Genomic DNA, 25,637 nt, shown 5'->3' with positions numbered 1-25,637 from the left:
ATCGAACATTCAATACGCCGGGAAACCTTCAAGAACCACAACGATAAGCATTCGGGAGGACGACGGTTCAATCCCGTCTCCGGCCATCCTGATCTCGGTTTTCCGTGATTTCCCTAAATCGCTTCAGGCAAATGCCGGGATGGTTCCTTTGAAAGGGCACGGCCGATTTCCTTCTCCATCCTTCTCCCACCCGAGCTTGCGCTCCGTCTCTAATGACCTCGTTGTTGACGGGACGTTAAACACTAATATCCTCCTCCTCCTCCACGACGATATTGATATTAGAACGAAAAAAAACTCCTACGTCAAGACACACAGTTACGAGACGAAACGAGGATGTATCTCAGCAACTGGAAGACCTTGTCCATTCTCGTACTTTATTTTCTCTACCTTTGAGTGAATCAACAGACACAGGCGATTTCGATCAGTTTACCATTTATATAACTGGAAATGATGTTAATTTTATGTCTTAGGATATCTTTCCAGTATGTAGACGTTATATGCTAGAAGAAGAGGATCTGAGATACTTAAAGAAGTAAAACTACCCCTGCAAAAATACAAAATCAGATGAAACTCATCAATGTGCGTACTGACGGAGAGACGTCAATGATAGGTAGCATCCACGGCACTGCAAATTAGCTCGAAAACTTTAAATCAGCTTGTAGTAAAATATTACTGCATTTTGCACAACGAGTCACTGCGTAGAAAAACCTTAAAACATTAAACACGAGCATGTTACGTCACCGGCTCCGAAATGTGTGAATAAGCCTAGAGCTTCGGCAGTAACTACACGATAATTCTGAGTTTACTGTGAACTTTTGGATTTGGAATATGTTGAACTTGTTCTGCATTTTGAAGAGCAATATTTCTAAAGGAAAGCTCCTGAACACGTTTTGAAACTCGAAAATTGTTGTTTCTGACTTTTTAGAACAGAAAATTACACTATCTGACAAGTGAACCATACGACATGACAACTAGCAATTTCAATTGACATTTTTACTTGCAGTTTGTTGCCATCTCAAAGCCTAAATTTAAAATAAGATGTCAAAACCATCAGCCCACTTGAAATTATTTTAAAACTGATCATCCTTCAGTTATAAAATGAGGATTGGAGTCAATTCCTATACCTGAAAAAAGAGTGAAGGTGTTGGGGATGGCAAAAATGCGGCCAAACACAGTGACAAAAAGAAAAACCCAACACCAAAAAATACTTAAAGTTGAGTGATAGTATTTGGTGGAAACATTTGTCTAGGTAAGATATTTAAGTGATAAAGATTACAAATTTTTGGAAATTTGTGGTAAGGTCTTATGGGACCAAACTGCTGAGGTCGTCGGTCCCTGCACACTAGTTAAGCTCACTTAAACTAACTTACCCAATGGACAACACACACACCCATGCCCGAGAGAGGACTCGAACCTACGACGGGGGAGAGAAGCACGGACCGTCACAAGACGCACTAGACCCGAGCGAGTGCCCCGCGCTGCTCACATTACAAGATCACAGGATAATGTAAGCGCGAGATACGCCATTGCTAATGTGAGATGCTTGTATATTAATAACCGGTCTAACCACTAGAATGTTGAATGCAAACGAGCAAAAGTGCATGCATTGTGTTGTGCATGCGACGAATCTCAGTTTGTGTGATGTAGTTCCATGCCTGTTGCACTTGGTCGGTCAGAACAGAGGCAGTTAATGCTACTTGTGGATGAAGCTGGAGTTGTCGACCGATGACGTCCCGTATGTGCTCGACTGGGGACAGGTCCGGTGATCGAGCAGGACAAGGTAACATGTCGAGACTTTGTAGAGCATGTTGGGTTACAACAGAGGTATAAGGGCGAACAATGTAGTGCTACCCATGGGATGTTGGCCATGAACGACAACACAACATGTCAAATTACCAGACAGACTTCTAAATAAGCAGTAAGGATGCGTAGGATAAGCACGAGAGTGCTCCTGCTGTCATACGAAATAACAAAAATGGTTCAATTGGCTCTGAGCACTATGGGACTTAACTGCTGAGGTCATCAGTCCCCTAGAACTTAGAACTACTTAAACCTAACTAACCTAAGGACATCACACACAGCAATGCCCGAGGCAGGATTCGAACCAGTGACCGTAGCTGTCGCGCGGATCCTGACTGAAGCGCCTAGAACCGCTCGGCCACACTGGCCGGCTACGAAATAACAGCTAAGACCATAGCTACAGGTGTAGGGGCACTGTGTCTAGCACGAAGACAGATTGTTTGTTGACCTACTCCTAGTCCACACACGGCCATCTCTGGTACAGAGACAGAACCACCTTCATCAGAAAGCACAGAACACCTCCAGCCTACCCTCCTACGAGCTGTCTCTTGACTCCAATGAGGTCGCAAACGAATGTCGTTTGGGATCTCATCTACATCTACGAGATTACTCTGCAATTCACAATAAAGTTCCTGGCAGAGGGTCAGTGGAATTCACGCTACAGTGCATCTAGCTTGCAGTTGTCCTCTAAGTAACAGACGTTGTATCACTGTAGTGCCATTGCTGTTCAAATTGCTGTTGCAGACGCATTACGAGCGAAACAGTCACACCCCGAACACGATGATCTTCCCTCTGTGCAGTGCCACATGGCCCTCCTGATCCCGGTCTTGTTGTGACCGTACCTTTTCGTGACCACCGCTGTCAGCAATGTAAAATTGCTGTATTCCTGCTAAGTCTTCTGCAATATCGCGGAAGAAATGTACAGCTTGCCGTAGCCCTATTACACGACCGCGTCTTCGTCACCTTAAAGACATTACTGAGTAGCATCAACTCATCACGCCCAGTCTCAAAGGTGACTAATTCTCACGACCTCTACCACCGCCACTACGAGGATGTGAAATTTGAATAGACATCATCTTTCGCTTGTAGAAACACGCCTACCAACTTTAGTTTATGTCGCACAACTGCCTCATTGTGTTGCAATTTGTTTACTTAAATATTGCGAAGGTCATTTGAAAGTGGTATTCATAAGATTTAATCCATTTTTAGTTAGTGAATAAAACATAATGCCGGTTCCTATTCACATAGAAATAGAGCTGATACGTTAAAAATAATTTCATTGTAAAAAATGAAGTCCGATAAGCTTCTTTCATATCAAACTGACTCTGTCATAATTTCTGGAATTCATTACTTTGTGAACATTTCCTACAGCTAAGAACATTTGAACATAGTTCTATACGCCTATGTCTCTTAGAGGTGATATGCAGATGAATACAAGGATTTTCATCCATGACATTTGTTAAAGGCAAAAGGACGTCAAAGGTAAGAGAATCGATTTAACTTTCAGTAAGGTTCCTGTGCTGTAACAAATGTTTAAATATGATAGTTAAATAATTAAAAATGTTAATTTAGTCTATAAACATACTTAATTTTTAACCTGTTAAGCGTATACTGTGTCTCCTTCTGCTGAGCAGAGAGAAAAGACCACTCCAGTTTTCTCTCTCTCTCTCTCTCTCTCTCTCTCTCTCTCTCTCTCTCTCTCTCTCTATCCCTCTATCCAAAAACGTGGCCCAGAGTTCTCGTCACCAGACCTCTCTCCGGCAGCTGTAGCAACGGATACTGGGTCCCGTCAGTACTCAGCTTCCCATCCAGAGATTATTTCTGGCTATGGATTATTGGTGCTCCAGTAATTGTGTGTCTTTTGAACTGACGTAAACTAATTGTCAGTTATTCTTTAAACTTCTCTAAGCTGACAAGGACATACGCCTATCTCTCTTTTCCCTCCCCAACAACGAACGTATGAAGCTACAAAAGGTGCTTGAACTGTATGACGCATCTCAATTCCTCTGTGAAAAAGAAAATAGCATGTGTCTTGCTACATCTTAGATCATCTCAGCACGTATCGAACACGCGAGTTACAAGAGTTCTCGAAAGCACATTACAGAGACAGCTATCTTCAAATCCGGTACTTAATTGTAGCAAATACTATAAAATTAAAGTAGTTGTAATAAGACACAATAAGTAGACGAAAATATGGCATTTACCGTTAGATTGCTGAGGTTATCAGCAGTCGGGTACATAACGACAGTCGACATGATATGTGCTGACTTGTACCTACGTGCACCGATCACAGCTTGGGCAGCGAAGCTCAGTTTCCGATTGAAAGGCTGTATGTTAGAGAAGTGGATCCAACATTATTGCAATTATAAATATCTTCACAAGAAATTACCTCGGGTAAATGGAAATAAGCGTATGGCATCGTTGGTCGAGAGGCCACATCCGTGGAAGTTCGGCCGCCTAGTGCAAGTCTTATTTCCCTCGACGCCACAATGGGCGACTTGCACGCTGGTGATGAGGATGAAATGACGATGAGAACAACACAACACCCGGTCCCAGAGCGGAGAAAATCTCCAATCCAGCCGGGAATCGAACCGGAGCACGCTCACATGGGAGCACGTTACCACCTAGCTAAGCAGGTGACATTACCTTAGGTTTTTCGGTAAAACTCTTTGCGTGCTATCCATAACTGTGATCGGAACTGTCACCAGAATTCTAGTGCGATTTCGTACATTTTATGTAGTGAAAATGGGTCTATCACTATTGCAGTCATCTCATAAAGTGTTACCTGCACTAAAAATGTCATTTTGGTACTGTGTAGAGCGTTGGAGAGCTAGTCAGAATTGCTTCCACAGCTTTACTTTCGCAAATTGGCAAATAATTTATTTAACAACAATAAAATTTTCCAGATTTTAGTGTTTTCTTCACTAAATTCTGTATAACTATTAAAACTTAGTACAGAGAAAACTAGAACTACTGCATATCTTCCAAAAACTCTGAAATAATGTATATATATCGAAAGTCGGGTGCCAACTTCATCCCGTCCAAGAAAGTCGACTACTACCGGGAGAGTGGTGAGCTGACCTTATGCTCCTACACACTGCATGTAACTATGCCTTCGGGCGGTCTGTCTCTATTGGTTCGTCAGGGACAGAACGCGGAGGTTTGCTTGTGAAAGGAAGATCACATTCGAATGTTGCCGGTATGTTTATGGAATATGCAGATGAAGGTAGTGAACGTCTCAGTCAAAAGTAAAATTGTTATTACGTTCGCTTGGACAAGTGGTATGGCAAATAGAATGGTAGCACAACAACTTGTACCATATTACAGGATTGGAGTCTCTTTCTGGTAACAAAAACCGACAGTTAAACTTGGCTTACGGAATATTTTTATTTTCTACGTGATAAATACACACAGAGTAGCGAAAGAGGGTTTTCAAGAATTACTAAAACAATGATATTGGCAACTGCAACAGCAAATGTATACCAATAATAAAGGTTATTAATTCACAGTGGGACAAAAACACACGAAGGAAGTGCGGAATTCCGCTACACTACAAGACGCAAAGAAGAACGAGTGGAATGTGGCCTTATTAGAAGTGTCAGTCATCAAACAGAATTATTTTATCAGAAGATTTTAGTTTAAAAGAAGGCATCATTTTAACAGAATACTTCTATTGAAAAATTTTATTTCCAACCACAAAATCATGAATGACAATGCGGTTTCTACGATTACCAGAAAATTTTAGTTGATTAGAGAATTTTAGTTTTCTCACCGGATCTCACACTCTAAGATCTGATACGACGTAAAAACTCAATGAAATTTGCAAAAGTCAGTACACAGTGAATTCACAGTAAATATCTTCAGCCCAAGAAATATTGAAATTACTATTAAATCATATAAATATATACATATATACATCAACGGGGACAGTTGAAAATGTGTGCCCCGACCGTGACTAAAACCCGGGATCTCCCGCTTACATGGCAGATGCTCTATCCATCAGAGCCACCGAGGGCACAGATGATAGTGCGACTGCAGGGATTTATCGCCGGCACGCTTTCCGTGATACCCACATTCTCAACTTATAGTCCACACACTACATTCGTAGTGCCCCTGCCATTATATCCATTACTCGCGGCAGACTATCCACCGAGTCCCGTAAGAGTTCAGGCAAATCGTGTACATCCGCACTGAAGAAGGTCATCGGCCGGTTAGCCTTAAACGATATGAAGATGGCATCTGTTCTTTCAGACATGTCCGAAAGAACAAATCTGTCACTTGCCCGTTCTTTCAACTCTAGGGATCCGTTTTAATAAGCAAAATGCTGAATTGGACAGTGGTTCGGAATCCATGTTAAACTGTAGGGAAGACCATAACTCAAAAACTGACATTAATCTTGACCACTTTATTCATTAATCTTATTCTGCATTGCACGTTTAGACCGTACGCATTCGCAAAGGCTCTAAAAGAGAAATACATGAAAGGATAGTGTAAATACTTGGCTCTTAGAACGTGCTTCGTACGAACGGAAGAATCAAGCACTCAGTGAGAAACATTTGATAAAATACATGAATCGCACATCGTAAAAAATGGAGAGGATTAGGTGTATATTTTGGTGAGTTCTACCTCTCTTCGTTTTTACGATGTGCATTTCTTGTATTTTGTCAATGTTTTTCATGTAATGTTTGATTCTTTCGTTCGTATAAAGTATGTTTATTTACCCATTGTTTTTATCTTTTCATGTATATCTCTTGTAGAACCTTCGAGAATGGCGTAAGCCCGAAACATGTAAGGCAGTGTAAGATTAATAAATACAGTGTTCAGAACTAATATGTGTTTATGGCTGCATTAAAAACAGCACCAAACATCTCACGAAGCATTTATGCATCTTGCTGTTGAACACTATAGTTGCCGGTGCTGGAGATACGCCACGACGTAGCTCTTCCAACAACTCATTACCTACCAGTGAACTGCTGTACTGAAATCAACCTTGACACAATTACCTCTGCCTGCGAAAAAGAAGGATGGTTAGTGTTTGACAACTCTGGACCAGGAGAGCGCAAGAGACACTATTCGCTTAAAAGATATATTATTAATATGCCTTACTTTTGTATATCTATTCTGTAGTTACGTTGCTAAGAACAGTTCGTAACATCGTGTTTGATTTAGAAGATAAATTCCTTATCAAGACTGCATTTACACACAAACTTCAACATTATTGAAAATTTCATAAACGTGGAACGCTATCTTCCTCGTTTTATGGTTCCTCCGTTCTGTTGATCATCACGTTATCTGTTGTGTGTTATAGTTTCCTGTATTTCGCTATATTTTCACACATGGGACTTATTACGCAGTTTTTCTAAATTAAAACCGATCATGCTGGTAGAATATCAGGCGTTAGTCAGTTCTGCCGCTGCAAGAAAGCTTTCGTTTGGAGACGGTAGAGGTGGAGTTGGTAATCAGTTCAAGATGCAAAGATTGCTCGTTGTGTGTTCTACGTCTACAAAACTCTTCCGCAACAAAAGTTTCTTGCGAAAACAACTTTAAGCAAAGTGTTCTAATCAATATTTGATCGCGAGAGGATAGTGTATCGTTGGACGAGATTACTACACCTGTTACGTCACAGGCGAGATAACCGTATTGCTCCATGGAGCTATCAAGTGAAATTATTAAACGAATGTGTTATATCGCTACTACTCAGTTAAAAAGCCTATTTGCTCCGAATCGATTTGTTACGTGTGTGTGCGGGGGATTGGTAGTTTAATGGCTCGAGCGCGCGGAAGCTGAAATGCCTTCCATGTAAGTGCCCTGCTTTTATGAACAATCCGTGCCGGACCCTAAATTTCATAAACTCATTCGCTTGGACGCCAATATTACTCACAGATAAAACTGTATTGTTACAGCGACTCAACGAATAACAGCAATTCTCTTCTGAAGCGTGCAGCATGCGAAAAAAAGAGGAAAAAAGAAAGCTTTGTACAGTTTTATCCGTCCTAAAGTACCTCTTTTTCTGAATGATGTGCGTTGTTGCAGTTATGGTGTCCATCTGTGGACTGGTGCAGGTATAGGACCCATGTCACAGGTGATACACATCTTGCTCCGGTTGGGTAACTGCTACGTTAGGAATACGTGTGGTTATTCCCACAATGTCATGCCGACATTCATGTGGTGTGCGACAGGCCAAATAGGAAAAAGCCGAAGCATGGCAGCCACACACAAATTTTGAATCAGGTCATCACTGACATCTCTCTGGAGCCATGCAGTTGTTACACACAGTTCGCTTGTCGTAAAACTAAGTTTTCGGAAACAAAGGGTTATGCAAGTTTGTAGTGTTTTTACATAAGTTTAATAAACAGAGCCGAAGCACATAACAGAGACATTAGTCATCAGTAATACGTTCTCCCTCACTATTTACAATAGCCTGTCAACGCTGGTGTAACTCTTCGATTTCGCGACTTTAGGAATCACTCGGTTTTGAGGCGAAGGGATCGTCGAGGCATGTTCGGAAAGCGTTTTCATCCGGAAAATAAATTTCTTGAAGGTTGTTGGATAGAGAGTGGAAAACGTGAAAAATCTGAGGGCACCAGATCAGTTGAATAAGGTGGGTGCGGAATGACTTCGTAACACATATCCTGTGTACTTTTTCTTTTCTCAGTCTAACAGAATGCAGGCGGGCGCTATCATGAAGTAGCATCACTTCGTGCAGTGTTCCTGCTCGTTGATCTTGGACTGCGTCTGCAAGACGTCTCAGTTGTTAACAGCAAGTGACATCAAAAGAGATCGTTCCACCTGGGAAAGCAATTCGTGGTACACCACAACGCTGCTGTTCCACCAGGCGCATGTCATTATCTTTAGTGAATGCGCCCAAATCTTTGTACGGGGAATTGCTGCTTTGTATGGGCTCAGCCATTCCTTTCCTTTTCTTATCTTAGCAAGACGTCATTTTTCATCAGCAATAGGATAGAAGTGGTGGGTGTCGTTCACGAGCCAATTGATGACAAACAAGCAGAGATGCGTATATGACCAACAGCTGATTTTTGTGATTTTGGCTTAGAGCATGCGGTACCCATACACTCTATTTTTGAACCTTTCCTATTGCACGTAAATGTAGCACGATGATTGAATGACCGCAGATCATCGCATTTGCCGGTTCTCGAGTACAGCGAAGTGGATAATTACAGATGAATGCGTTGAAACGATCTGTATCATACCTCGAAAATCTTCCTGGAGGTCTTCCTGAACCAACGTCAAAACGATCCTCCTTAAAACGTGAAAACTATTGTCTTGCCGTGCTCTGTCATATGGCGTTATCCCCATATATGGTGCAAATGTTTCTGGCTGCCTACGCTGCTGTTAACCCTCCACTGAACTCAAACAGAAGCATATGTCGGAAATGTTGTGGTTCCTCCACTCAGCATTCCATTTTCTAGAGTCCACAGCTCTACTCACTATTTCCAAACGACAAAATATAAACTCGACTAGCAACAGTGACCTACAAAAAAATTGCAGTCGATAAATAAACTCATAGGAACGGAATACTAACATTCAAAACGAAAACGCAACGAACTTATGCGCAAACCTAATAATTCCAGGCCTACAAAGCACATAGAAAAATCACTTTTCGTTCATACTGTAGCGCAAAACGATTCTAGAGCTTTCGGGCGAAATTTTCAGACCTCTTATTTATTGTACCTTCAAGCTATTTTTCATATATTTGGTACAATACTTCAATTCTATTTATCCTGTGCCACTGATTGTAGACTTGGTTTGCCAAACGGCCTTAGATATCAACGGTTCATACAAATTCTTCATTTTTAGTTTCGTCCCGAAGTTCACATCTATTGCCAACTTAGCTAGCAAATAATCTTGAGCATTTTTTGCTCCATAGCTTAATCATGCTACTGTTAACAAAAACAAGATAAATTTAAAATAAATTTATTGCCCCGCAAGTGGTATCATCCGAATAAAAATCATCACGTGAAAGTCAAAATTCGCTAACAGTCCTTGTAGGAAGAAACCGGTTGTGGTGTGATAAACATAATTTAAATACCTTTATGGTGGGGTTTTTAGCATAAAGTTACCTATTCCCAAATTAATTTGTATTAACGTACCCAGAGCGATGATTTTGAATATTTCATAATGTAGAGTTTGCCATTTTGACTGTACATGACATTTTACCAATAGATACCATCGAGTGCATCATATAGTTGTATAAAAGAAAGCTCATACGTTATTGCATTTACACTCCTGGAAATGGAAAAAAGAACACATTGACACCGGTGTGTCAGACCCACCATACTTGCTCCGGACACTGCGAGAGGGCTGTACAAGCAATGATCACACGCACGGTACAGCGGACACACCAGGAACCGCGGTGTTGGCCGTCGAATGGCACTAGCTGCGCAGCATTTGTGGTGCACCGCCGCCGACAGTGTCAGCCAGTTTGCCGTGGCATACGGAGCTCCATCGCAGTCTTTAACACTGGTAGCATGCCGCGACAGCGTGGACGTGAACCGTATGTGCAGTTGACGGACTTTGAGCGAGGGCGTATAGTGGGCATGCGGGAGGCCGGGTGGACGTACCGCCGAATTGCTCAACACGTGGGGCGTGAGGTCTCCACAGTACATCGATGTTGTCGCCAGTGGTCGGCGGAAGGTGCACGTGCCCGTCGACCTGGGACCGGACCGCAGCGACGCACGGATGCACGCCAAGACCGTAGGATCCTACGCAGTGCCGTAGGGGACCGCACCGCCACTTCCCAGCAAATTAGGGACACTGGTGCTCCTGGGGTATCGGCGAGGACCATTCGCAACCGTCTCCATGAAGCTGGGCTACGGTCCCGCACACCGTTAGGCCGTCTTCCGCTCATGCCCCAACACCGTGCAGCCCGCCTCCAGTGGTGTCGCGACAGGCGTGAATGGAGGGACGAATGGAGACGTGTCGTCTTCAGCGATGAGAGTCGCTTCTGCCTTGGTGCCAATGATGATCGTATGCGTGTTTGGCGCCGTGCAGGTGAGCGTCACAATCAGGACTGCATACGACCGAGGCACACAGGGCCAACACCCGGCATCATGGTGTGGGGAGCGATCTCCTACACTGGCCGTACACCACTGGTGATCGTCGAGGGGACACTGAATAGTGCACGGTACATCCAAACCGTCATCGAACCCATCGTTCTACCATTCCTAGACCGGCAAGGGAACTTGCTGTTCCAACAGGACAATGCACGTCCGCATGTATCCCGTGCCACCCAACGTGCTCTAGAAGGTGTAAGTCAATTACCCTGGCCAGCAAGATCTCCGGATCTGTCCCCCATTGAGCATGTTTGGGACTGGATGAAGCGTCGTCTCACGCGGTCTGCACGTCCAGCACGAACGCTGGTCCAACTGAGGCGCCAGGTGGAAATGGCATGGCAAGCCGTTCCACAGGACTACATCCAGCATCTCTATGATCGTCTCCATGGGAGAATAGCAGCCTGCATTGCTGCGAAAGGTGGATATACACTGTACTAGTGCCGACATTGTGCATGCTCTGTTGCCTGTGCCTATGTGCCTGTGGTTCTGTCAGTGTGATCATGTGATGTATCTGACCCCAGGAATGTGTCAATAAAGTTTCCCCTTCCTGGGACAATGAATTTACGGTGTTCTTATTTCAATTTCCAGGAGTGTATATTATGACTGCGTTTACGATTTTACGGTAAGCTGAAGCTAATTATAGCGAATACAAAAATAAATTTGTAGTCAAATGTAAGATGGCATTACAAAAGGAGAGATAACAGAAATGTTGCGGGTTTATATTCATTGTATTTCCTACGTAAATATCAAATGTGAACTGAAGTTACGTAACGAATACTCACTCTTAATAAATCTGTGCAGTCAGCTGTCACGTCCACTATTGAGCCACTTTTAAATAGTTTTACTACTTTTACCGCCTTTATTGAGCCAAGTAACTTATTTAAATACCTTCTGCCTGCTTCATATGGTGCACTCGTTGACCGTCTGAAGTTCAGTTCCGTTGTCTTATACAGTAATGTTTTCTTCCTCGTACTGTAAGGTCAAGTACAGTGGGTGAACAAAAATATGGAAACTCCACAAACGCAAAACATTACCGTGCCTAATACGGTGTACGAAAACTGTTGGCATTCAAAGCAGCTTCCAGTCGCCTCGGAATAGATAAATACAGGTTCTGTACAACTTTCAAGGGAACCTTGTACCATTCTTTCTGCAAAATAGTGTGAACTTCCAGTAACGGTGATGGACGTGGATAGCGACCACTCGCCATGCTCTCCAAAGTAGACTCCAAAGGCTCAATAATATTGAGGTATGGTGATTTGTGGCCAGAGATGCGACAATTCATCAGTGTTCACACAAAAGCGGTCCTCCACGATGCAAATTGCGTGAACAGGGTCCTGTCGTCTCGGGGACCGAACATTGTACCATGGGCTGGACCTGACCAGCCAAAATGATCACACAATCCTTGGCAGTAACGCCACCTTGCCACACTCTTGGGATGTAAACTCGGTCGCAATTTGGAAAGAGCAAATGCCTTACTTTCACTACTACATAGTCCAGGTTTTGTGATTTCGGCACCACGTTTACATATTACGGTATCTGTATCACTGATAAGTGGTTTTGTAATTCCAGCCAGCCCTGAAATTCCCAGCCGATGGAACGTTCTTCTTGTTGTTTTGTAGCTGACAGCGTTCACGACTGCGACATTCTGTTCTGCAGTGACTTCTGCAGCCGTCGTCCTCTTATTTTTATCACAATTCTTTTCTGTGATCGTCTGTCGTGATAACCCAGCATACACTTTTGTCTGCTTTGTGACTTAGCGATTATGTTTTCCCGTTTTCTCTACTTGTGGTATCACTTTTCTGTATGGTGTCTCTTGAAACACCAAACCCTTCGGCTACATTGGTTACGAAAGCACCCATCATACGACCATCAACAATTTTGTCACGTTTGCATTCACTTAGTTACGTCATAACGTAATCACAAAAAGGCGTGACAGTGTTTTGACAACTAATGACACCTGAAACGTATTGAGGGTATAGCAACGGTGCTGATCGTGGTTAAATACAACAGTGCAGTTTGTAGTTTTGGGTAGCATTTGCATTTATGTTGAAGCATGCATTTCACACCGTGTTTCCATATTTTTGCCCATCCCTGTTTCGTCTTATAAAGAATACGGACTTTGTTTTGTTTCATAGACGTCATCATCTGATACCTATGCTGCGAATACACTCTCACAATGTGTTGAAAAAAAATTTCCATGAGACTGTGTCGATGTAGTTTTCGTAATACATCAGCAGACGTCCAAAGAAAGACATGTACGTGGGAAAGATTCTAAATCGGCATTTTTAAATAACAAAGTCAGTGATTTCAGAAACACATTATCTCGAAAAACTGAACAAGAGATACAAAAACGTATGGTATTGCAAATAACAGTCAGTCACTCAATATTTATGACGGGTGAATTACTGTAATGCCTAAAAATACACGGAATCATCAGTACAGTCTAAGACAAAAAACAAGATATTGACTTACTCAATTTGTGAAGCTCTTTTTCTTGAATAAATCATTATGTTTTTCTGAATTTGAAATAATTTGTTTGTCTATATCTGTAAAATACGTCTACTGATTTCCGTCCCATTAGGATAGTTTCCTCGTGGTGCTTCGTTTTTTTCGTGTTAGAGAGTATATAATATCTTAGTCTAGTATTAATGTGATTTTTTATGTCACCTTCTTTTAATATAATGACTTGCGGGCGCGCGAGATAGTCCGCTGTCTAAGTGCATTACCACGGTTCGAGCGGCTCCCCCCGTCGGAGTTTCGAGTCCTCCCTCGGGGATGTGTGTGTGTGTGTGTGTGTGTGTGTGTGTGTGTGTGTGTGTGTGTGTGTGTGTGTGTTGTCTTTAGTGTAGGTCAGTTTAACTTAGATGAAGCAGTGTGTGAGCCTAGGGACCAATGACCTACGCAGTTTGGTCGCATAGGAGCTTACCACAAAAATTACCAATGATTTGAAATCATTCTTAAAAGAATAAAATATTCCCAAATTTATAGTGCTGTGCATAAGAAACAGTCGTAAAGTGGCTGGCAATCGTCAGAATTTATGAACTTCAGCTTTTACACACATTGGGGCGTAATAGGAGCAAAAATTGAAGGGTAATAATTGAAGTGTAATATCAGTTCCTTCGTAGTAAAAATTAATACCTGAGGTCTGTAACCAATAATTAAAGTTAATTATCTAACAGCGTCAAGTCGTTCCAGCTGAAGCATACACTGTATCCTCGATAGCGATATGTTGCTATGGGACGCGTCTACATTTGACATTTCTGTACATTTGTGGTCAGTCTGCATTGAAGGTTTACATTTGTAGAGGTCAAACTGTCTTGAACGTTTTACGTGTGTGGTAGTAATAGTGAGTTACCAAAATGAGAGCTGATATGAAAATTCCCAGCAGATTAAAACTGTGTGCCCGACCGAGACTCTAAGTCGGGACCTTCGCCTTTCGCGGGTAAGTGCTCTACCAACTGAGCTACCCCAGCGCGACTCACGCCCCGTCTTCACAGTGAACTGTCTTATAACTAATCATTCTAACTATGGCAGTGTATTCATTTTGTGAAGAGGCAAAACTGATGTTTGTGTTGAGCCTTGCAAACTGTAATGCAAGCAAAAATGTATTAAAGTGCGTTTTCCAGACAGAATACGACTGTGTTATTATCGTTTTATTACTGTGTCACTGAGGTACTATCCATAGCGCGTCAAATGGTGGATCAAGGCAAACTATGATTTGCTCGTGCATATGACCATAAATAATGTATTATGCAGGCTATCGAAGAAGGTCCATGTACCACCATACGATATGCCGTCGTACCAAGCGGTACAACTCGTGGTACGACGTGTAGGATACTCCACGGGCAGTTTATACCCGCGTATCATCCTCAACGTGTGCCAGATCTTTTGTCTGCCAGTAATCGACCAAGGAAGAACTTTGGACAAGTCACAAAATGAAAACAGAACAGAGAAGTAAGCTCACCACAATGGTGGTGACGATGTACGTCTTGTTCCTGTATATACTGGAGCCGGGCCAGGGACGCACGTACTTGGCTGCCACCTCCGACAGGCCCGTCTGGTCCGACCACTCCGCCACCTGTAAAAATAAAACATCTTTGTGGTCATCTCCTTTCCGTATGTTGGTTACACTGCAGAATCTCATATACTATTTAGATGAACTGGACATAAATACATTCTAAAATAAAAAAGAAAATGACGTACCACGAAGGATTTTTCCGAATTGGACGGAAGTCGTTAGATGTGAGGTATACATGTACTGGCAAACGAATGACTTCAGTTTCACAAAAATTGAATGTTTTATTCAAGAAAAATAGCTTCAGAAATTGAGCAAGTCAATAGCGCGTTGCTCCACATCTGACCCTTATACAAGCATTTATTTGGCTTTGTATTGACTGATATGGTTGTCGGATGTCCTCCTAAGGGATGTTGTGATAAATTCTGTCCAACGTGCGCGTTCGATCATCAAAAATCACCAAGTGTTTCAAGGGCCCTGCCCAAAATACTCCAAACATTCTCAATTGAGGAGAGATGCGGATACCTTGCTGGCCAAGGTAAGGTTTGACAAGCACGAAGACAAGCAGGAGAAACTATCTTCGTGCACGGTATTGGTGCCAGAGCCTGCAATCGTGTCTTTATAAGCGGGAAAAGCGCCACAACCCTGGCATTCGCAGACTCAATTCCAATAAACCTATCGTTTCGTTCTGCTTTCCAGTCGTCATGTACCGCTGCGCCTTTACCAACACATTCCACCAACCCTATACCTACACACCCTCCCAAAGACACTTCAATTGCCCTCTCCTCTCAGATTATTAACTCCGCCCCGCCATTTGCCGATCCTATCAGCCATTTTTCTTCCTATATCCATAATTGAAACAGACGACTTGGGACGTCAGCTAGTATAATATACAGGGTGCTTCAAGAATGACCGGTATATTTGAAACGGCAATAAAAACTAAACGAGCAGCGATAGAAATACACCGTTTGTTGCAATATGCTTGGGACAACAGTACATTTTCAGGCAGACAAACTTTCGAAATTACAGTAGTTACAATTTTCAACAACAGATGGCGCTGCGGTCTGGGAAACTCTATAGTACGATATTTTCCACATATCCACCATGCGTAGCAATAATATGGCGTAGTCTCTGAATGAAATTACCCGAAACCTTTGACAAGGTGTCTGGCGGAATGGCTTCACATGCAGATGAGATGTACAGCTTCAGCTGTTCAATTGTTTCTGGATTCTGGCGGTACACCCGGTCTTTCAAGTGTCCCCACAGAAAGAAGTCACAGGGGTTCATGTCTGGCGAATAGGGAGGCCAATCCACGCCGCCTCCTGTATGTTTCGGATAGCCCAAAGCAATCACACGATCATCGAAATATTCATTCAGGAAATTAAAGACGTCGGCCGTGCGATGTGGCCGGGCACCATCTTGCATAAACCACGAGGTGTTCGCAGTGTCGTCTAAGGCAGTTTGTACCGCCATAAATTCGCGAAGAATGTCCAGATAGCGTGATGCAGTAATCGTTTCGGATCTGAAAAATGGGCCAATGATTCCTTTGGAAGAAATGGCGGCCCAGACCAGTACTTTTTGAGGATGCAGGGCCGATGGGACTGCAACATGGGGCTTTTCGGTTCCCCATATGCGCCAGTTCTGTTTATTGACGAAGCTGTCCAGGTAAAAATAAGCTTCGTCAGTAAACCAAATGCTGCCCACATGCATATCGCCGTCATCAATCCTGTGCACTATATCGTTAGCTAATGTCTCTCGTGCAGCAATGGTAGCGGCGCTGAGGGGTTGCCGCGTTTGAATTTTGTATGGATAGAGGTGTAAACTCTGGCGCATGAGACGATACGTGGACGTTGGCGTCATTTGGACCGCAGCTGCAACACGGCGAACGGAAACCCGAGGCCGCTGTTGGATCACCTGCTGCACTAGCTGCGCGTTGCCCTCTGTGGTTGCCGTACGCGGTCGCCCTACCTTTCCAGCACGTTCATCCGTCACGTTCCCAGTCCGTTGAAATTTTTCAAACAGATCCTTTATTGTATCGCTTTTCGGTCCTTTGGTTACATTAAACCTCCGTTGAAAACTTCGTCTTGTTGCAACAACACTGTGTTCTAGGCGGTGGAATTCCAACACCAGAAAAATCCTCTGTTCTAAGGAATAAACCATGTTGTCTACAGCACACTTGCACGTTGTGAACAGCACACGCTTACAGCAGAAAGACGACGCACAGAATGGCGCACCCACAGACTGCGTTGTCTTCTATATCTTTCACATCACTTGCAGCGCCATCTGTTGTTGAAAATTTTAACTACTGTAATTTCGAAAGTTTGTCTGCCTGAAAATGTACTGTTGTCCCAAGCATATTGCAACAAACGGTGTATTTCTATCGCTGCTCGTTTAGTTTTTATTGCCGTTTCAAATATACCGGTCATTTTTTAAACACCCTGTATGTTAAAAATGACGAAATTCATCCAGCTGTATTAAGGTTTTGCTTTTATTGGCAACTAGTTTCGATGTGGTTACAGCATTATCTTCAGGCACATACTTGTTGGCAGCAACCGTATGTGTCTAGTAGTCAGTGGAGAGATGGGCGTGTTCCATGCGGAAGGCAGGTAGTAACTGATATCAGTTACCATCTGGTATCAGTTACTACCTGCCTTCCGCATGGAACACGCCTGTCTCACCACTGACCAGTAGTGTTAGAAATATACGGTTACTGTCAATAAGGATGGGCCTGAAGATAGTGCTGTAACAAAATCGAAACTAATTGCCAATAAAACGATCACCTTGATACAGCTAGAGGAATATCGTAATTTTTTAACATATATGAGCCATTTAGTCCACCCCACCTATTTCACCTCTTCAGGGCTTCCTCTCCCTCCCCTCCCTACGTTTCCTTACCCCCTTCTTCTTCTTACCATCTGTCTTTATTTCCCCATCCCACCAAGTTTTCCTACAACTATTACTGTAGTCACCAATTGCCCTCTATTCCACCTTTTTTTCTATCGCAACAGCCACTCTTATCCCATCTCTCATATGTACCAGTCCTCCATCCTTGTAACACCATATTCCCACCATTCTCACCGGCCAACATTTCCCCCTTCAACAACAGACTCCATATTCCACGGCAGGTCTTTCCGGTTCTTAGTTACAGAAAAGTGCTTCATTTAAATACTAGGGTTTCGGTATCTGGTTATAAATGTATTCAAGTGTGCGCTTATTGCTTGTCGTTTTGCCTTTTATTATTACTGTTTTTAACTACCAGTGCAAGACATCATATGTCTCTTATATCAAAAAACTTTCATTTAATTTTTCCGCTATAAGAATGTTTTATATTAAATGTAAATATATCCCCTGTTCGTTTCTTGTTTCTTTTTCATCTAATTAGTTTTCTTCTGCCAGCTGGCCGAAGAGTGGGTTATCCTGTATCGCTGATAGCCCCCCGCCCAACCCATATGGGCGTGCGGTGATGAAATAACAATAAAGAAAAGATACCTGGCTGTCAGCTATTTTTAATCCTGACGACGCTGGCGAAGCTAGCCTTCGAAGGGCCCAGAATTTTATTCGTTTGACGCAGCTTAAAAAGCAGTATGATTTTACGCATGCCGCTGCAAAAGATACCGAGGACATAGCATTCTATGCACTTTCCCTCGGAGCTATTAGTATCTAAAGACATTTAGATAGTTTGGTGGAGTATTAATTGCAAAAGAAAAGCACACATCTCTGGAGGAAACGGGTTCGAGTTTCTGTCAGAGGCAGAGTTTTGAAACTTATTTCTGTGAAAGATGACGGGTCAAAGCGATACACAGCTTTCCTCAGCAATGCGCTGCTTCTTATACTGACAGAACAAATGGATAGCAACCGGTGAATTGCTTAATATGCTACTAGAAAATATTCTGTGCTGTTTTCAGCATTAAATGGAAGAACAAATAAAGTGGCAGGATTTATTCCGCGAGTAAGTGGTTAACATTTTCTAGACCTCCTGCCATACGTGCGCTAACTTGTGATCGCGAACAGATCTAATACGTCCCATAATTGTTGTTGTAGACGCCACTGTCGTTCCATAGATCCATACTGAGGGGATGTAGACCATGTCATAAGAATACATAACACATGTTAACTGAAGATTCGGCATGTTGATGTTTCCTCCTAAGATCCTGAGTGGAAAAGTCCTCAGGGATGTGTCATAAGAAATATTTGAAATATACAGTGGTGTGCCAAACTCAAGGACGAAAGCAACTTTTGCATGATGTGTCCGTGACGAGTAACATAGCTCGATGAAACTAGGATCTCACATAGAAAAAACTGCAAGAGACTAGCACAGAAAGCAACTGGAAGAAACACGAAGTGAGGCGAAAACGAATGATACTTTCATTCAGAGACAAAAATTACACCTAAGTCACCTTGATTTATGATGGTCCCGTGGATATTACAAAGTCAGGACAAGTTCATTAATAGGGTGTATGATCACCACACGAGAGCAATGTGCTACGTGCTTATACAGGGTGGTCCATTGACCGGGCCAAATATCTCACGAAATAAGCGTCAAACGAAAAAACTACAAAGAACGAAACTTGACTAGCTTGAAGGAGAAACCAGATGGCGCTATGATTGGCCCGCTAGATGGCGCTGCCATATGTCAAACGGATATCAACAGCGTTTTTTAAATAGGCACCCCCATTTTTTTACATATTCGTGTAGTATGTAAAATATGAATGTTTCAGCTGGGCCAATTTTTTCGCTTTGTGATAGATGGCGCTGTAATAGTCACAAATATGGCTCACAATTTTAGACGAACAGTTGGTAACAGGTAGGTTTTTTAAATTAAAATACAGAACGCAGGTACGTTTGAACATTTTATTTCGGTTGTTCCAAGGAAATACATGTGCCTTTGTGAACTTATCATTTCTGAGAACGCATGCTGTTACAGCGTGATTACCTGTAAATACCACATCAATGCAAGAATTGCTCAAAGTGATGTCCGTCAACCTCAATACATTTGGCATCACATGTAACGACATTCCCCTCAACAGCGAATAGTTCGCCTTCCGTAATGTTCGCACGTGCATTGATAATGCGTTGACGCATGTTGTCAGGCGTTGTCGGTAGATCACCATAGCAAATATCCTTCAACCTTCCTCACAGAAAGAAATCAGGGGACGTCAGATCCGGTGAACGTGCGGGCCATGGTATGGTGCTCAACGACCAATCCACTTGTCATGAAATTTGCTATTCAATACCGCTTCAACCGCACGCAAGCTATGTGCCGGATATCCATCATGTTGGAAGTACATAGCCATTCTGTAATCTAGTGAAACATCTTGTAGTAACATCGGTAGAACGTTACGTTGGAAATCAGCATACATTGCACCATTTAGATTGCCATCGATAAAATGGGGGCCAATTATCCTTCCTCCCACAATGCCGCACCATACTTTAACCCGCCAAGGTCGCTGATGTTCCACTTGTCGCAGCCATCGTAGATTTTCCGTTGCCCAATAGCGCATATTATGCCAGTTTACGTTACCGCTTTTTGTGAATGACGCTTCATCGCTAAATAGGTAGCGTGCAAAAAATCTATCATCGTCCCGTAATTTCTCTTGTGTCCTGTGGCAGAACTGTACACGACGTTCAAAGTCGTCGCCATGCAATTCCTGGCGCATAGGAATATGGTACGGGTGCAATCGATGTTGATGTAGCATTCTCAACACCGACGTTTCTGAGATTCCCGATTCTCGGGCAATTTGTCTGTTACCGATCTGCAGATTAGCCCCGACAGCAGCTAAAACACCTACTTGGGCATCATCATTTGTTGCAGGTCGTCGTTGACGTTTCACATGTGGCTGAAGACTTCCTGTTTCCTTAAATTACGTAACCATCCGGCGAACGTTCCGGACATTTGGATGATGTCGTCCAGGATAACGAGCAGCATACATAGCACACGCTCGTTGGGTATTCTGATCGCAATAGCCATACATCAACACGATATCGACCTTTTCCGCAAATGGTAAACGGTCCATTTTAACAAGGGTAATGTATCACGACGCAAATACCGTCCGCACTGGCAAAATGTTACGTGATACCACGTACTTGTACGTTCGTGACTGTTACAGCGCCATCTATCACAAAGCGAAAAAAGTGGTCCAACTAAAACATTCATATTTCTTTACGTACTAAACGAATATGTAGTAAGAAATTGGGGTTCCTATTTTTAAAAAAACGCAGTTGATATCCGTTTGACCTATGGCAGCGCCATCTAGCGGGCCAACCATAGTGCCATCTGGTTTCCCCCTTCAAGGTAGACGAGTTTCGTTCTTTGTAGTTTTTTGGTTTGGTGGATATTTCGTGAGGCATTTGGCCCGGTCACTATCAATGGAACACCCTGTATACTGGCCACAGGGTTGGTAAGGAGTTCTCTTGGTAGGGTGTATCATCCCTCCGTGTAGCTTACAACTGCTGGACGATCGTTGGTGCACGTGGTCGTGTTGCAATACGCCTCCCCAACGCATCACACTTGTGCTCCATGGGATTTAGGTCGGGGGAACGGGTTTACCAGTCAAATCGCTGAATATTTTCTCGTTCCCAGAGCGCCTCCGCCTGCACTGTTGGATGCTGTCGCGCACTGTCGTTCACAAGAAATAAGTCGGGGCCGAATGCACCCCTGAAAGGACGTACATGTGAAAGGAGTATAGTGTCACAATAACGCTGACTGGTGAGTGTACCATGTTCAATGATTTGGAGGTCAGTATGCCTACGCAACAGTACTGTTCCCCACACCACCTAAAGCATCGTGTTCGGCAATGTCCCCCAGCGCATTACCTTTCCTCACCTCTAACTGTGTTAAAGAATGTTCATCACTACGCGGACTGTATCTGTTCTCGTCCGAGAAGAGCAGGTGACCCCATTCTTTGTTCGTCTGCTCCCTGTTCTCTCAGCACCATTGTAAACGGTGCTGCCTATATGCAGGAGTCAACGTCACAACGTATTGGTCCGAGGCCTACGAGAAAGAGAGGCCGCGGCGCGTACGTCACGAATGTGGCCCTGCGCTCGCTCGCTCAAATCAGCAGACAAACTACGTTTCTACACCTGTTAACTCGTCACTAGGCGTGTCCGTACAAACGAAAACAATCTTTTACTGGAATCCGCTGTTATTGAATCTTACTGTTATTAGTCCTATAATGATGGGAAGTCCATGGGCCTACTTATAATATTTTACGGCTGTACTAGCGTACAATAAAATAAAATCATGTTAAAATGATTATCAGTTGCATAAAGCACCACTTCCAGCATGTAATGATTACTGTTAAGCAGAGAGACTAAATGCTATAAACAAGCCGTTATACGATTTATATCGAGTATTGATCTTCCATTAAATTTTGCTGTAGTACTGTTAATCAGTAAGACTTCATAATAGCATATTCCAGGGGAAGATGCAAATCTCGTTAGTATTTTCACGCCCATCTGCGCGTTAACAGGTTTAGAAACGCATTTTGTCTGCTGAGCTGAGCGAGCGAGCGAGTGAGTTCAGGACTACCTTCGTGACGTACGCGCCGCGGCCTGTCTTTCTCGTGGGCCTCGGTATTGGTCACGGGGCACAGATAACTCCCCGTGTAATCACGGTGCCACGGTGGAGCGGCAGAGTACGTGCCTTGCAGTCCTGTTGCATGTTCTTGGAATTACACATGCTGTTTGATGTGGGTCACTTCTCGTCTGTTACACAATGTAGCGGCCATCTGCTGCTGCAGCAGTGCGTGTTGTTCCGAACACTACCAATCTACGGAAACAATGCTGTGACGAATATCAAACTCCTTATCACACTTCATCATTCCTGCAGTTTCCCGATGATTCTTTCCCGTGTGAAGTCATGACGATTGTTGTCCATGAGTCACACCTTCATAAAGCACTGTAGCTGCTGGCTGCATGACGTTCACTGTCTTTTCCCGTTCCGTCAGCTGCCTTGTGTTGCAGGAGCAACAACATTTTGCGCTATAGTCAGGCTAACACGACGCCGTTTGATGTCAAACTCCCTAAGCACGACTGGGAGCAGAATATTTTCACTTAAAAATTATGCCATCTTGTAGAGAACATTAAATATAAATACACCGAGATGGAATGTCATAACCATGTCATTGTTTCAATCTCTCCGTAACGCTCACTAAGACATATTACAGTACTCCTTGCCAAATGGGTGCGTCTCTAACAGTGGTGAATATTTTATCACCCTGCAATTATGTGAACGGTACAGAGAAGTGAAGAAACCACTCAGGAAACCACTCATTCCACCTTTTCGATGGGATACCTGTGAACACATTCCACACGGAACATCCTCTACATTAATAGGGTCACGACCAACAGACACAGCCGCACCCAAAATTCAAGTTTCATAATGTCCTATAATCTGCATTTGTGGCAATATTGTTAATATGCTTCTAGCATTGAACACAAACTATTAATAAGCAGTTTGTAAATCACTGTGGTCCACAAATGTCGCCACACATTCAAATAGAGAGTTGCGGCCAATAGGAATGAGTACGAAGAGCTGCGCAAGAAACTTCTTAAAATATAAAAAGAGAGATCAAAAAAACTGGAACGATAGATATTTTGATGAACATTTTTTTAACGTGCCGTACGAGTATTCCTCATACAAAGGAGAAGTAGGTTGGCGCATAAGTTCGCAGGATTTTTGTTTTAGATGTTGGTATTCTGGCTGCTATGGGTTTACTTTTTATTTGTAGTTCACTGTGGCCTTTTGAGTTTACATAATGTCATTTTGTCATTTAAAGATAGTGAGTGGCACTGTGGAGTCTAGGAAATGAGTGTCAATTGGAAAAATCGGAACACTGCCCACATATTCTTCTGTTTGAGTTCAGTAGAGGGGTGACAGCAGCGGAGGCAACCAGAAACATTTGCACCACGTATAGGGATAATGCCATTGCACAAAGCACAGAAAGATAACGGTTTTTTCTGACGTTAGTGATTCTCCACGTTTAAGAAAACCTACGGGGTTTTATCCAGATCGTTTGAACAAATTAATCCACAATGATCCACTCCAGCGCACTTGAGAACAAGTAAATCTGCTGAACTGCGATCATTAAACCACAGTCAGACATTTTGAACCAATGGGGAAGATTCAAAAATAGGTTGTATAGGTACCGCGTGCTCTAAGCCAAAATTACAAAAATCAGCGGGTCGTCATATATGCACCTCTGCTTGTTTGTCACCAATTGGCTCGTGAACGACACCGACCATTCCTATCCTATATCTGTATCGGTGATGGAAAAATTGTGTCTTGCTAAGATGAGGAAAAGAAAAGAATAGCTGAGCTCATACAAAACAGCAACTCCCCATACAAAGACCTCAGCGCATCCACAAACAATAACGAGATAACGCTATTCATCTAGTGGAACAGCGACGTTGGGCTGTACTACGAATTACTTTCCTGAGTTGTAACCGTCTCTGCTGTTATTTACTGTCGACGACAGGCGTATTTCAGACGACGTCGAAGATCAACGTCCAGGATCATTGCATGAAGTAATGCTAGTCCACGGCAGCGCCCGCCCGCGTTCTGCTACACTGACAATAAATGATGTACAGGAGATGGGTTAGGAAGTCATTCTTCACTCACCTTATGCACCTTAACTTGTCCCGTAAGATTTTCACGTTCTTCACTCACTGTCCAACAACCTTCAAGGAATTTCTTTTCCGCATGAAAATGTGCTCCAAACATGGCTCGACAAGTTCTTCGCCTAAAAACCAGGTAATTCCTAGCGTCGCGTAATCGAAAAGTTACCCCATTATTGACAGACTGTTTTAAATAGTGAAGCAGAATATATTATTGATGATTAAATTCTCTGTCATGTGTATAAGATGTGTTTATTAAACTTATGTAAAAAACGCTATGAACTTATGCACCAAACCAACATTTGTGTATTTATCAACATGAGAACAGGGAATGTCACACTAGCTATTATGGATCTTCAACGATCTTCTGAAACCGAGTAGATTTTGATTCTCTCTAGTTGAGATTACAGCGAATTATACTAAATACAAGAAAGAAATGTTGATAAATAGAGGAGAGGACGCTTTGTATGAGACTTTTAAAAAAAATACTTCTTGTACGACATTCCTGTTCGAACTCATAAATATTACGCTGATCAGTCAGAACATTATGATCGTCGGCCTGCTTTCGATATAAACCCGTCCATGCGGGAGCAGCGTCAACGGGCGAGGAATGACTGTTGGTCAGACACATGCATGGTACTTATAGTATGACTGAGCGTGCTGTCCATGTGTAGAATGGTGAAGGCGCATCATCTGAGTTTCACCGAGGGCATATTATGATGGCCCACAGGCTCGCCACGAGCATTTCGGTAACTGAACGAGTTGTCGGGTGACCGATGTGTGCTGCGGTGAGTGTCTTCAACACGCTGCGAAATCAAGATGAAACCACGTCCAGAGTCGTGGGGTTTGGCGGCCACCTCTTGTTACAAATGTCGGTCGTCGTGGGCTAGGTGCACTGCTAAAACAGGAGAGTCTGTGAACTGTGGTGAAACTAACATCAGACTTTATTGCTGGGCAGAGTTCAAGTATGTCTGAACACACCGTGCACCGAACACTTCTGACCATGCGCCCTTGCAACTGTTGACCCATGCAATGTTAACAGCAACTGTGACTGAAATGGGTACGTGACAGGCGGTACCTCACGTTGAAGCAGTGGCAGAGCTTGTAGCGTCTGATGAATCCTGATAGTTTCT

General features: G+C 43.1%; 1 protein-coding gene across 1 annotated transcript in view; it reads right to left on the bottom strand.

Moving 5' to 3' along the window:
* LOC126480895 (glutamate receptor 1-like) overlaps positions 1–25,637 on the bottom strand; it is a 1,132,174-nt gene that overhangs the window by 185,436 nt on the left and 921,101 nt on the right. The window contains exon 10 of the mRNA XM_050104292.1: positions 14,839–14,952. Within this exon, the coding sequence (XP_049960249.1) occupies positions 14,839–14,952 (114 nt within the window). The remainder of the gene's footprint in view (positions 1–14,838; positions 14,953–25,637) is intronic.

Source organism: Schistocerca serialis, chromosome 5 (assembly GCF_023864345.2).
Source record: "Schistocerca serialis cubense isolate TAMUIC-IGC-003099 chromosome 5, iqSchSeri2.2, whole genome shotgun sequence".
Taxonomy (NCBI): domain Eukaryota; kingdom Metazoa; phylum Arthropoda; class Insecta; order Orthoptera; family Acrididae; genus Schistocerca; species Schistocerca serialis.
Note: the sequence above shows the minus strand (reverse complement) of the source record. Positions and strands in the feature narration are given on the sequence as shown.